General features: G+C 61.0%; 2 protein-coding genes across 8 annotated transcripts; both read right to left on the reverse strand.

Moving 5' to 3' along the window:
• Nucleotides 1-57: 57 nt before the first annotated feature.
• Nucleotides 58-2,683, reverse strand: RHBDL1 (rhomboid like 1). Of its 5 annotated transcripts, none has more exons than XM_081296854.1 (8): nt 2,453-2,683; nt 1,916-2,081; nt 1,486-1,736; nt 1,262-1,410; nt 1,022-1,134; nt 850-950; nt 708-768; nt 58-628 (listed from the first exon to the last, which is right to left on the reverse strand). In XM_081296854.1, the coding sequence occupies exons 1-8, from the start codon at nt 2,489-2,491 to the stop codon at nt 357-359; spliced, it is 1,152 nt and encodes a 383-aa protein (XP_081152980.1). In that variant the 5' UTR covers nt 2,492-2,683; the 3' UTR covers nt 58-356. The 5 variants fall into 5 exon arrangements, with proteins under 5 accessions (XP_081152980.1, XP_081152976.1, XP_081152978.1 ...); XM_081296850.1 differs by having other exon boundaries at nt 59-628; nt 1,486-1,710; nt 1,908-2,081; nt 2,453-2,681; XM_081296851.1 differs by having other exon boundaries at nt 66-628; nt 1,486-1,710; nt 1,920-2,081; nt 2,453-2,676.
• A 1,305-nt stretch (nt 2,684-3,988) lies between these two features.
• RHOT2 (ras homolog family member T2) lies at nt 3,989-9,597 on the reverse strand. 3 transcript variants are annotated; one of them, XM_081297180.1, is made up of 19 exons: nt 9,439-9,597; nt 9,292-9,350; nt 9,131-9,212; nt 8,972-9,063; nt 8,114-8,231; nt 7,638-7,704; nt 7,443-7,551; nt 7,195-7,296; nt 6,998-7,096; nt 6,796-6,904; nt 6,591-6,711; nt 6,179-6,263; nt 5,966-6,108; nt 5,791-5,891; nt 5,584-5,714; nt 5,390-5,470; nt 5,152-5,274; nt 4,859-5,061; nt 3,989-4,642 (listed from the first exon to the last, which is right to left on the reverse strand). In XM_081297180.1, the coding sequence occupies exons 1-19, from the start codon at nt 9,473-9,475 to the stop codon at nt 4,516-4,518; spliced, it is 1,989 nt and encodes a 662-aa protein (XP_081153306.1). In that variant the 5' UTR covers nt 9,476-9,597; the 3' UTR covers nt 3,989-4,515. The 3 variants fall into 3 exon arrangements, with proteins under 3 accessions (XP_081153306.1, XP_081153307.1, XP_081153305.1); XM_081297181.1 differs by having other exon boundaries at nt 3,990-4,642; nt 4,855-5,061; nt 7,638-7,690; nt 8,178-8,231; nt 9,020-9,063; XM_081297179.1 differs by having other exon boundaries at nt 3,991-4,642; nt 7,638-7,690; nt 8,178-8,231; nt 9,020-9,063.
• Between the last annotated feature and the right edge of the window lie 60 nt (nt 9,598-9,657).

A 9,657-nucleotide genomic window follows, 5' to 3' on the forward strand; every position in this document is an offset into this window, starting at 1 on the left:
TCCAAAGCCCTGGGACAGGTACCTGGCACCGTGTAAAATATTTATTCATTCTCCCCAAAAGGCTCAGACTGCAAGTCCTTGGGGTGGGTTGGGGTGGGGTTGGTAAGGTGGTGTCTTCTCTGGGGCTGTCTTCAGGGATCTCTGTCCAACCCTGGCCCAGCAATCTTCTCCCCAGGACTGGGAGGGGCAGCCAGGGCTGGTGTTAGGCTTGGCCTCAGCTCAGTGGACTGCAGGGCCCACCTGCCCCACAGAGAGCAGCAGCCTTGAGGTGTCTGTTCACCAGGGGCAACATGCAGGCCTGCCTGGTGGTCAACCCACCGCATGCTTGGCCTAGCCTAGGTGGCCCTGGGAGTAGGTCAGGGCGGTGGGGGGATGTGGGCACCCAGCAGATCATAGGCAAAGATGTTCCAGAAGATGGCGAAGAGCAGGAAAGTGCCATAGGCGAGCAGCACCACCCACCAGCCGCACTGGTCCTGCAGGCGCTCCTCGTAACTGCGCAGGATGGTGAGGCCCATGCTCACCCCCACCACTGCGCCAGCCAGGTGTGCCATGAAGCTGGGCTGTGGGCCCGAGGAGGGCAGTGGTGGGGAGAAGCGCAGCCACACGGCCCGGCCCACCTCAGAGCTCACTGCAGAGGGAGCAACAGGTGGGAGTTGTCCTGTTTACAGACTGCGGCCCCCCATTCCCCCATCCAGCCCCCTACTCACTGCACACCAGGGCCAGCACCATCCTCAGCAGCTTGTAGGGACACCTCATCCCAGCCCAGTTCTGATGGCATGCAGACAGAGAGGCCGTGAGGCAGGCCAGGTGGGCCCCTTCCCACACCCAGCCTCCAGGTGGCCCCATTACCATGACAACGTTGGCCAGGTGTGCTGAGCACAGGGCATAGACCCCTCCAGAGCCCCCCACCACAGGGGCCCGCATGTCCGTGATGGAGACAGTCAGGGAACCTGCAGAGCAGAAGGAAGTGTGAAGAAGCAGCCAGCCAGGGCAGTGGGCAGAGGGCCCACGCCTGTCTTACCTGCCAGCACACCCGCCAGGTAGAGCAGGCTGATGCGGAGGAGACCATGCACCATCTCCAGGGGTACTCCGATCATCAGCTGCAGGAGGGCATTGAACCCCAGCTGCTCCAACCTGGCCGCAGGAGGATGGGGTCAGCTGTGTTGCCCACCTGTCTCCAGGCCCACCTCAAGACTGCATTTTTCTGGCTGAGCTGGCCTGACATAACGGTGCTCACGACAGGCACAGCAGCCCCACTCACCCAGCATGCATGAACATGTAAGTGAGGAAGCGCCAGGCGCGAGCTCGGTGCCCAGGGTGGTACACCAGGGGGCTCTTCATGTACTCGGGGTGGTAGGTCTGCAGCACCCACTTGTTGAGGCGTGCCCCATAGCACAGGAACACGATGATCTGGGGACAGGAGTGTTAGGGCTGGGTAGGGCAGGGCCGTGGGAAGCTCCTAGGGCAGCAGGTGGGCAGGCCCACCTGGGTGAGGGTGACTGAGGCCATAAACACAGGGGGCGGGCAGCTTCGGTGCCGGTAGAAGTACCAGCGGCGGTCTACTTCACAGGGCAGTATCTCATAGGCTACGTAGCGCACAAACCGCTTGTAGACACCTAGGCCAGGCTCATCCAGCAGCCCATCTCGGGGCAGTGACCGCTGTCCATTAGCGATGGCCCTCTTGAAGCTGCTGGAGCGCTTGCTGCTGATCTGGGGGACAGGGACATCAGCATGGGCTGTAGTGTCATCCCCCACAGCACCCTGCCCCTTAGGTTGCCCACAGGGTCTGAGGCCCTGCACTGCCCCAATCTATGAGCCTTCCCCAGGAAGAAGCCACCTGCCTACCCTGCTCTGGCCAGGGCAATGTGCCTGTCCAGGTCTGGGCCACCCCCCTGCTGCCCACCCACCGTGGCACTGACCAGGTCCACCAGTTCCTGGTAGCAGACCTGACCCCGCTCGTTGCTCTGGGCCAGGGCCACCAGCATGTCCAACTTGGCCGGGTCCAGGGGCAGCTCATGGCTGTGCACCAGCCCAGCGAAGGTGTCCGCACCGATGAAGCCTGTGTTCTCAGGGTCCAGCTGCTGTGGTGGGGGAGCCGCCGACCAAGGCTTGAGGGTGCGCCCACCCGGGCTGGCTAAGAGCAGCAGGCTGGTTCCTGGGACCTGGCTTGTTCCCAGGTCCTTCCAGGGCACGGTGCCCGGGTCCCCAGGGTTCCCCCCACCTTATTTCCACCCTCCCCGTCCTGGGAGGGCGGGCCCGAGTCAGAAGACGAGACCACCCTCTCACCGCTGTTTTCCTTGGAAGCTGAGGCATAGGGGCCAAGGGGCACGCGGAGAGGGGGCTTGGGTGGCGGGTGTCCGGCGGGGCTGTCTGGAAGCCCGGTCCCTCCCCCAGCCCGGCGCCGCAGCGGGAGGATCGTCGGGGGGGCGGTGCCGGCCCCCACCCCACGCACCTGCTCCTGGATGAGCTGCAGCAGCGAGCTCCTGTCCATAGAGCCGGGCCGGGCAACGGGCCGGGGTCGGCCGAGGCCGGGAGGGGCTGCTCTGCGGACGACTCCGCTCCGCCCCTGCCGGCCCACTCCGTCTGCTCCGCTCGGCGCGCGCCGCGCTCAAGTCGCGTCACGGAACCGCCCGCCCCGCGCACACGCCGCCACGAAACGCGCGCCCCTCGCACACGGACGCGCCGCCCCGGATGCACGCCCTGGGTAGGAACCGGCCTCCTCCAAGCGGATGGTTCTGATGCAGGCACTGTGTGCGCCCTTCGGACAGCTGAAGCTCCTTCTGCCAAGCTCAGACGGCGATTCAGTCAAGGTGCAGTTTCTAAAACTCCGCCCAATCAAGACCTTCAGCTTTCCTTTGCAGCCTTCTGGGGCTCAAGCTTCAGCATGGGCCTCCCTTCCTCCAAGAAGCTTCTCCTGACCGCTAGGCTTCCTGACTCCCCAAGTTGTGACCCTGCGCTCCCGTCGCTGGGATGGAAGATCCTTAAGTGCATCTGACCAGCAGCAGGTGACCCCTGTTCCTCTCCCCAGTGCCACAGCAAGGAAACCTCATAGCCCCAGGTGGGTAGCAGAGGTGGGAAAGGTCCTGCCACAGCTGCTCCTGCTCAGACGACCAAAACAACCTATTTGCATCTTCCGCCCCCCACCCCAGGGGCCTGGAGGAGTGTGGGAGAATCAGGGCCTCCCAACCGGGAAGCCCCAGACAGGATAACGGGGCATCCACATGGACAGCAGTCTTCAAGGGCAGGGCTGCAGCTGGGAGAAGAGCAGCTGCTCCTGGGGAGAGCAGGTAAACCCTTCTAATGATGGAGGTGATGGGTAAAGAGAACATGAAGCGATGGCAACTGGCCAAGGGCCGAAGTTGCCCACTGCTGCAGATACAATGGAGCTATTACTTCAGGCCACTGGGCCTCAGGGGACATTGTGAGCTAGAAATAGCATCTCCTGTCCAGCCTCAAAGCCAGTGGAACTAAGTTGGCAGAGAGGTGGGGGACATCAGGGTCCAGCTCGAGACCCTCAAATCAGGCATTTCTATGGAGCGGGCAGCACACAGGTTCACTGGGACACCCACTTGCTACTCCTTAAAGGCAGATGAGGAAGAGGGGCTCAGGTTGGGGAAGCCATGCTGTGGTTGAAGGCACTACTCATCTCAGGCCAGAGCTCCCTCTGTCCATGTTTGTGGTGGGTTGTTACAGCAGCTGGTTCACAAGAAGCCCAGGTAATCAGTGCAGCTCAGCCAGGCTGACTTGAGTAGAAAGGTTTGGGGAGACAGTGTTGGGGGCCCAAGGAAAGGGAGGGAGCACAGAGAATGCATGTCAGTGGACATTAAGGCTCTTGGACCACAGGTTACCCCAAACTGGACTTTCCACATTGGCCTGAGGTCACATGATGGGGACTTAGGGATGGAAGGGAGGTGAGGGGGGTCCAGTGACACAATCACACCAAGACAAAGAACATACTTTAGACTGATTCAAGAAAAGCAGTCTTCAGAGACTGAGATCCCAGAGAGGAAAAAAACAAGTGAGGTTTAATAAGGAAACCCAACCTCATGTCTTCTGCCACGGACAAGGCTTCAAACTGGATGGGAAGGTGGGGTTGCACAACAGCCTAGCCACTTACTGGCCCCTGCATACCCACTGACACCAGGAGCAAGGGTGAGCCCTAAGAATTCTGGGTCTAGGGTCAATGGTCACCTTACCCAATACCCACAAAGGTGAGGAAAGGGCCTCCCACCAGGAACATCTGCCATGGAGCCCTCAGGCCAGGCAGTGGAGCTTCTGGGTCACAAGCCCAGGTTCTCAGCACAGCTCAGCCAGGCAGACTGGGTAGAGCTTTCGTGAGGCAGTGCTGGGGGCACATCCAGCCCTGAGGGCACATCCAGCCCTGAGGAAAGGGCAGGGGATGCAGGGGCACCACAGCAGTGCCCCAGGGGCTCATAGTCATGCTGTGAGGCTGAAAGCCTGCACCAGACTGCCCCTGTGGGGCCCCACTAGGTCAGGAGAGGGGGCTGAGAGGCATCATCTGCTCTTCATCAGGATTCTATAGAGTGAGAAGCTGAGGACTGCAGCCACGGTGGCCCCAACAGCCACCAGCATTCCCCGGAGCCAGGTGGAGGTGGGGCGCAGCTCTGTGTGCACCAGGTGTCTGTGAGGGAAGATGGGTACTTAAGGTGCATATCCCCCCACTGTGTCCCAGGCCGCTGGCAGAAGCTAGGCCTGGAGGGCTGCACCAAGAACAGCAATCAGTGCCACAGAACCCCACTCCACAGCCCCCACCCAGCACAGCCAGGTGATCAGCACCCTTAGAGCCCTGGTATAGGGCAGGCCACCCTCCTCCCAAGGCCTTGGTGCAAGCACCCACGGAAAGGCAGCCATGGTGGCCAGTTGAGTGAAGATATCGGTGCTGGGCTGGGCCAGGCCGCTGCAGGAGAATGGGGTGGGGGCAGGCAGCCGGTGCCTGCGACAGAACTCCCCAGGTGACAGGCCTGGTGGGGCGACACCTGCAGGCAGGTCGGCCTTGGACGACACAAAGAGGCAAGGGGTCTGGCCTTCCATGTAATGGTGCTGTGGGAGGAGGGGCTGTGTGAGGCAGGGCCCACCAGCCACCTGCCCCAGAGCTGTCCTCCACCTGCAGGGCTCCCTGTGTCACCCTGCCTTGTACACGGTGGCGCAGAATGCAAAGGATGCAGGATCACTGCCATCAAACATCAGGCAGGCAACATCACAGGCGGTGTCCAGGGAAGTGGCCAGCATGCTGTCCACATCCACCTCACATAGCTGGAACAGATGGGGCTCTGAGGGGTGTTCCCAGGAGTTGGCCTCCCCAACGGCCACCCTGTGACAAATCTACCAGGTGGCATGGGCACATAGGTATCTCACTCCCAGCACTCACAATCAGGTACTTCTCTTGTCCGCTGACCAGCACTGTATTGATAACGTGGATGGGAGCCTCCCCAGAGGATGCCCTGGTGTCCTGGTGTCACAGGGACAAAGAGAGCCTTATGCTTCCTGGTCCCGCACTCCCCACAGTGCCCTCTCCTGCCCCTGGGTCCCCAGGTGGGGACTGGGGTCTCTGCAGATGCTTACCCTCAGGCTGTGGCCAAGAAAGGCCTGCAAGAAGGAAGACTTGCCCACTCCTCGGGCCCCTACCACCTTGCACATGAGGACATTCCGCTGGGTCTGCCCCTTCTCCTGATCCAGCCTCTTCTCACGAGTGACTGTGAGCAGAGACTCAGGTGAAGAAAAATGCTGGGGAGAGGCTGGACCGAGGGCCTGGTGAGGGTAGGTGCCCACCTGTGATGGCCTGTGCCTGGGAGTCCTGCTCACAGAGGGTGGGGTAGCCTAGGTAGCCAAGGTGCTTGAGGCAGCGCTGGACATCCAGGTAGGTCACTAGGCTGGAGGCACAAGGCACAGCGTCAGTGAGGAAGGCAGCAGGGGGTGGGGGCAGGGGTAGAAGGGATGTGCTCACGTCCACTGGCAGAGGAAACCATGCAGGGGTAGCCGGCTGGTGTCAGTGCGGACAGTGCGTGGGAGTTCAGGGCCCCAGGGGGCCACTGGGAACACACTGAAGAGGTTTTGCAGCTCCAAGGGTGAGAGGGCGCCATCATGGTCCTGTGGGCAGAAGGGCCATAGTCACAAGTGCTGGGGAACGGCAAGGGCTGACCAGGGTGGTAGCACTCACCTGGTCATGCTTCTCAAACACCTGCTGCAGAAACTGGTAGCCGCGGTGGTTAAGCTCAGTGCTGCAACCAGGGGGTACATGGAGCCTGCAGAGATGTATGGGACATCTAGCTCCCAGGAGATCCTGTGCTCTACAGTAGTTCAGCTCCTGCCTCACCCTGCCAGCACCATTCATGTGGCCAAGGCCCCTCTGAGGCTCCTATGGCTCCTCAGCTGGGGCCAGGTAAGGAGGATGGCATGGTCTCTGGTACATGAGGCCTGATGCAGGGGGCCCTACTCAACCCAGTCCTCTATACACACAGGGACCCAGGCAGACCAGAGTGAGAGGCCCACACTGCAGAACAGTCTCAGCTGTCCTCTGAGCAGGACCTTACACACAGGTGGGTTGGCCCCAGGACCCACCTACCACTCACCGTGGGCAGAGGTAGTCTGCTGTCAGCTCAAGTGAGTCATTGTAGCCAAAGCGTCGCAGAATAGTCCATGTGGTCTCGTGCCGTCCACGCTGGATGAAGAGTGTGTTCAGGAAGAGGAAGCCTGTGAAGGGCAGAGGCGGGTAGCACCTGGAACAACATGGCCCTCTCCCCACATACTCAGGCTCAACAGAGCATCTGGCCTCACCATCCAGGGTTAGTCTGTTGTCCTGCACGCCGCCCACCACATTCTTGCACACCACCCTTTTTACATCTTCCAGGGCCTGTGGGGCCAGAGGGTGGCCAAAGCAGGACTTCTGTCTCCAAAAGGAAGTGGTTTCAGATCAGCCAAATGCCCCGGAACAGCAGGGCTTTATTACCTAAGGATGGGCAGTTGGGTCAGGGCACACCTGGAAAGCACTGAGCTCCTCATCGCTCAGTGCCTGGTCCAGGTCCTGGTCGGAGAGCCTGAAGATTCGAGTGAGGGCCTGGGTGCACGCAGGCTTCAGCTGCAGGAACATCTACTCAGTACCCTAGCAGCCTTTGGAAGGTCCACCCTGCCACTCCCATCTGCTCACTCTCCATACCCAGAGAAGCCACTGCCCACCTGCTTGGTCTCAGGGTCATACAGGGGGGCTGTAGGATGTAGAACAGCCTTCTGGGCATAGTAGAACAGCTCTGAGATGTTCTTCAGATGTTTGGCAGAACACTGTAAGAGCACAGTACAGGCTCAGAAGGCAACCGAAGAGGACACAGATGTGGGGTCAGGCTGACCACCATGAGCACCTGCAATAGCAACTCAGTGCTTTTGTACTCACCAGAGCCCCTTTTCTTCTCGGCCTTCACCCTGCTTACCTCTACACAGGTCTCTATCTCAGGAAACTGGCTCATGATGGGTAGCACAGCTTCCATGGTGCTTCCTGACCGTAGGTCCACCTTGTTGCCTACCAGGATGATGGGCAGCCTGGGGAGAAGCTCATGGTTACCAGGTACAGGGAGCCACTGGAGCTCAGTCCCACTCCTTCTCCCTGCCAAGGTCCTGCTTATTACCTGGGCCCCCTCTCAGTTCTCCCATTCACCAGTGGAATCCACTTGGTTCGTATCTGAAAGGCAAAGCCTGGCCAGGAAGGGAGGCATCCCACCCAGTCCAAGATGCCCACCCAGGGCCTGCACCAGGCTCAAGGAGAGGAGGGGAGCTTGAGGCTAACTGAGGCCAGTAAGAGAAAACGATGGAAAGCAGGGCCATGTCTAATCTGAGCAGCTACAAGCCCCTCCAGGCACACTGAGATCCTAGACCTCAGGCAGGCCCTGGACCTTTTTTCTAAGGCTATCTTTGTTGGAAAGGGAAAGGAAATGCTGGCTTAAATAGAGCAATCATCCAGGTGGTGCTCTGTGGAGAAATAAGTACCAGAAGCCTGACCTCAACACAGAGATGTGGGGCTTCCTGAAATGCTTAATAGAGATGGGGCTGGTCACAGGCATGGACAAAACTTCCCCTAGGCCACTGACTACTACCTAGTCTGCACTGGGGACTGTTGACAGAGCCAGTGGCAAGGACTTGGGATGGATGGGGTGCTCCCTCCTGCTCACCTTCTCAATCGTGGTCTCGTTAGACACATCGTACACCACACACACCACATTTGCCTGCAAGAACAGCAGCAAGGCACAGGGTGATCAGAAGCTGCCCACTTACAGTGGACAGCTCAGACCATTCCACACACCCCAAGACTCCAGCATGTCTCAAGTGCTTCTAAGCAGCACAGGATGCAGCTCCAAAGCCTGGCAAGCCCACCCTACCCTGGAACCTGACCAATTACAGCAGGTACTCACAGGGCAGGGTATCCCTGGCTGGATCACCCTGGGCCAGGCAGCTTCAGACAAGTCCCTCCCTGCCCCCAAGAGGGAGATACCAGGCCCCAGCACCACAGCTCTGTTTTGTAGGCCCAAGTGCTCAGGACAGACCCAGCCACACCCCTGATGAGCAAGCTACTTGTAAGATGAGACTCCTGGACTCCACCTCCCACTTTCAAGTCACAAGCACCCAAAGTCCAGAGAAGGACAGCAATGTGCCCTGTGAGGGCTGGGGGGCTGCCCCTGGGTTGCTGTGGCCTGCGCACAACTAGTGATGGATACAACCAGGATACAATGGAGACTGCAAGAGCTAGATCCAGGGGCTCTGATAGCAAATGAGCCTGGAGATCCTGCGCAGTGGACCAGAGTACAGGGCAAGGGGACTGCAGAGGAGTTTAAGGGGAGACTGTGCCTCCTTAGATGCCGGGAAGGAGACGGAGGGAGGGCTCTCTGCCTCTGGGCAGCACTGTAGGCACTAGACTGTCCTGGATCCCTGAAGGGGGTGTTGCAGGAGTCCCGCTCTGGATGCTGACTGTCAGGGCCGAGGACCGCCGGCGCCTCCATCCACGCAGCTCCCGCACCTTACGGATCTCCTCCCGGAGCTCCTCATCCGTCTGCTCGGCTTCTGGAGAGAGAGAACCCGCTGCAGGCGCGCACGGACAGGCCCGGCACGGGCGCCGCGCGGGGCCTACCTGAGAAGTCCACGATGTGGGTGGGCACCCGCTCCGGCGTGACGGCGGCGGGGATGGTGATCTCCTCGGCGCGCGCGGGCACCTGCAACAGGCGGCCTCAGCCCGCGCCCCGCCCGCGCCCGTCCCGCGCCCGCCCGCCACTCCGGGCCGCCCGCGCGCACCTCCTCGGGGAACTCCTCGCCCACCAGCGACAGGATCAGCGACGTCTTCCCCACCTGGGCTGCGCGGGCGGGTGGCCGGGCGGTCACGCGGGCGGCGAGACCACCGCGGCCCCGCGCCCCAGCCAAGGTCCCCGGCCCAGCGCCTACCCTCGCCCAGCAACAGGATGCGCACGTCCCGCTTCATGGCTGTGCCCGGTGCCCCGCCCCCGGCCCCAGGCCCCGACCGCAGCCCAGACCCTCCCCAGCCTTCCTCCTGGCGTTCCCCTAGCGCCCTCACTTCCGGTTCCCACCGCGGTGCTTGAGGGACACTTCCGGCCCCGACAGCGCAGCCGCATCAGCGAGCCCTGCGGGGCAGAGGAGTCGAAC

This window comes from Spermophilus citellus (assembly GCF_964194105.1).
Source record: "Spermophilus citellus genome assembly, chromosome: 6".
NCBI classification, from domain to species: domain Eukaryota; kingdom Metazoa; phylum Chordata; class Mammalia; order Rodentia; family Sciuridae; genus Spermophilus; species Spermophilus citellus.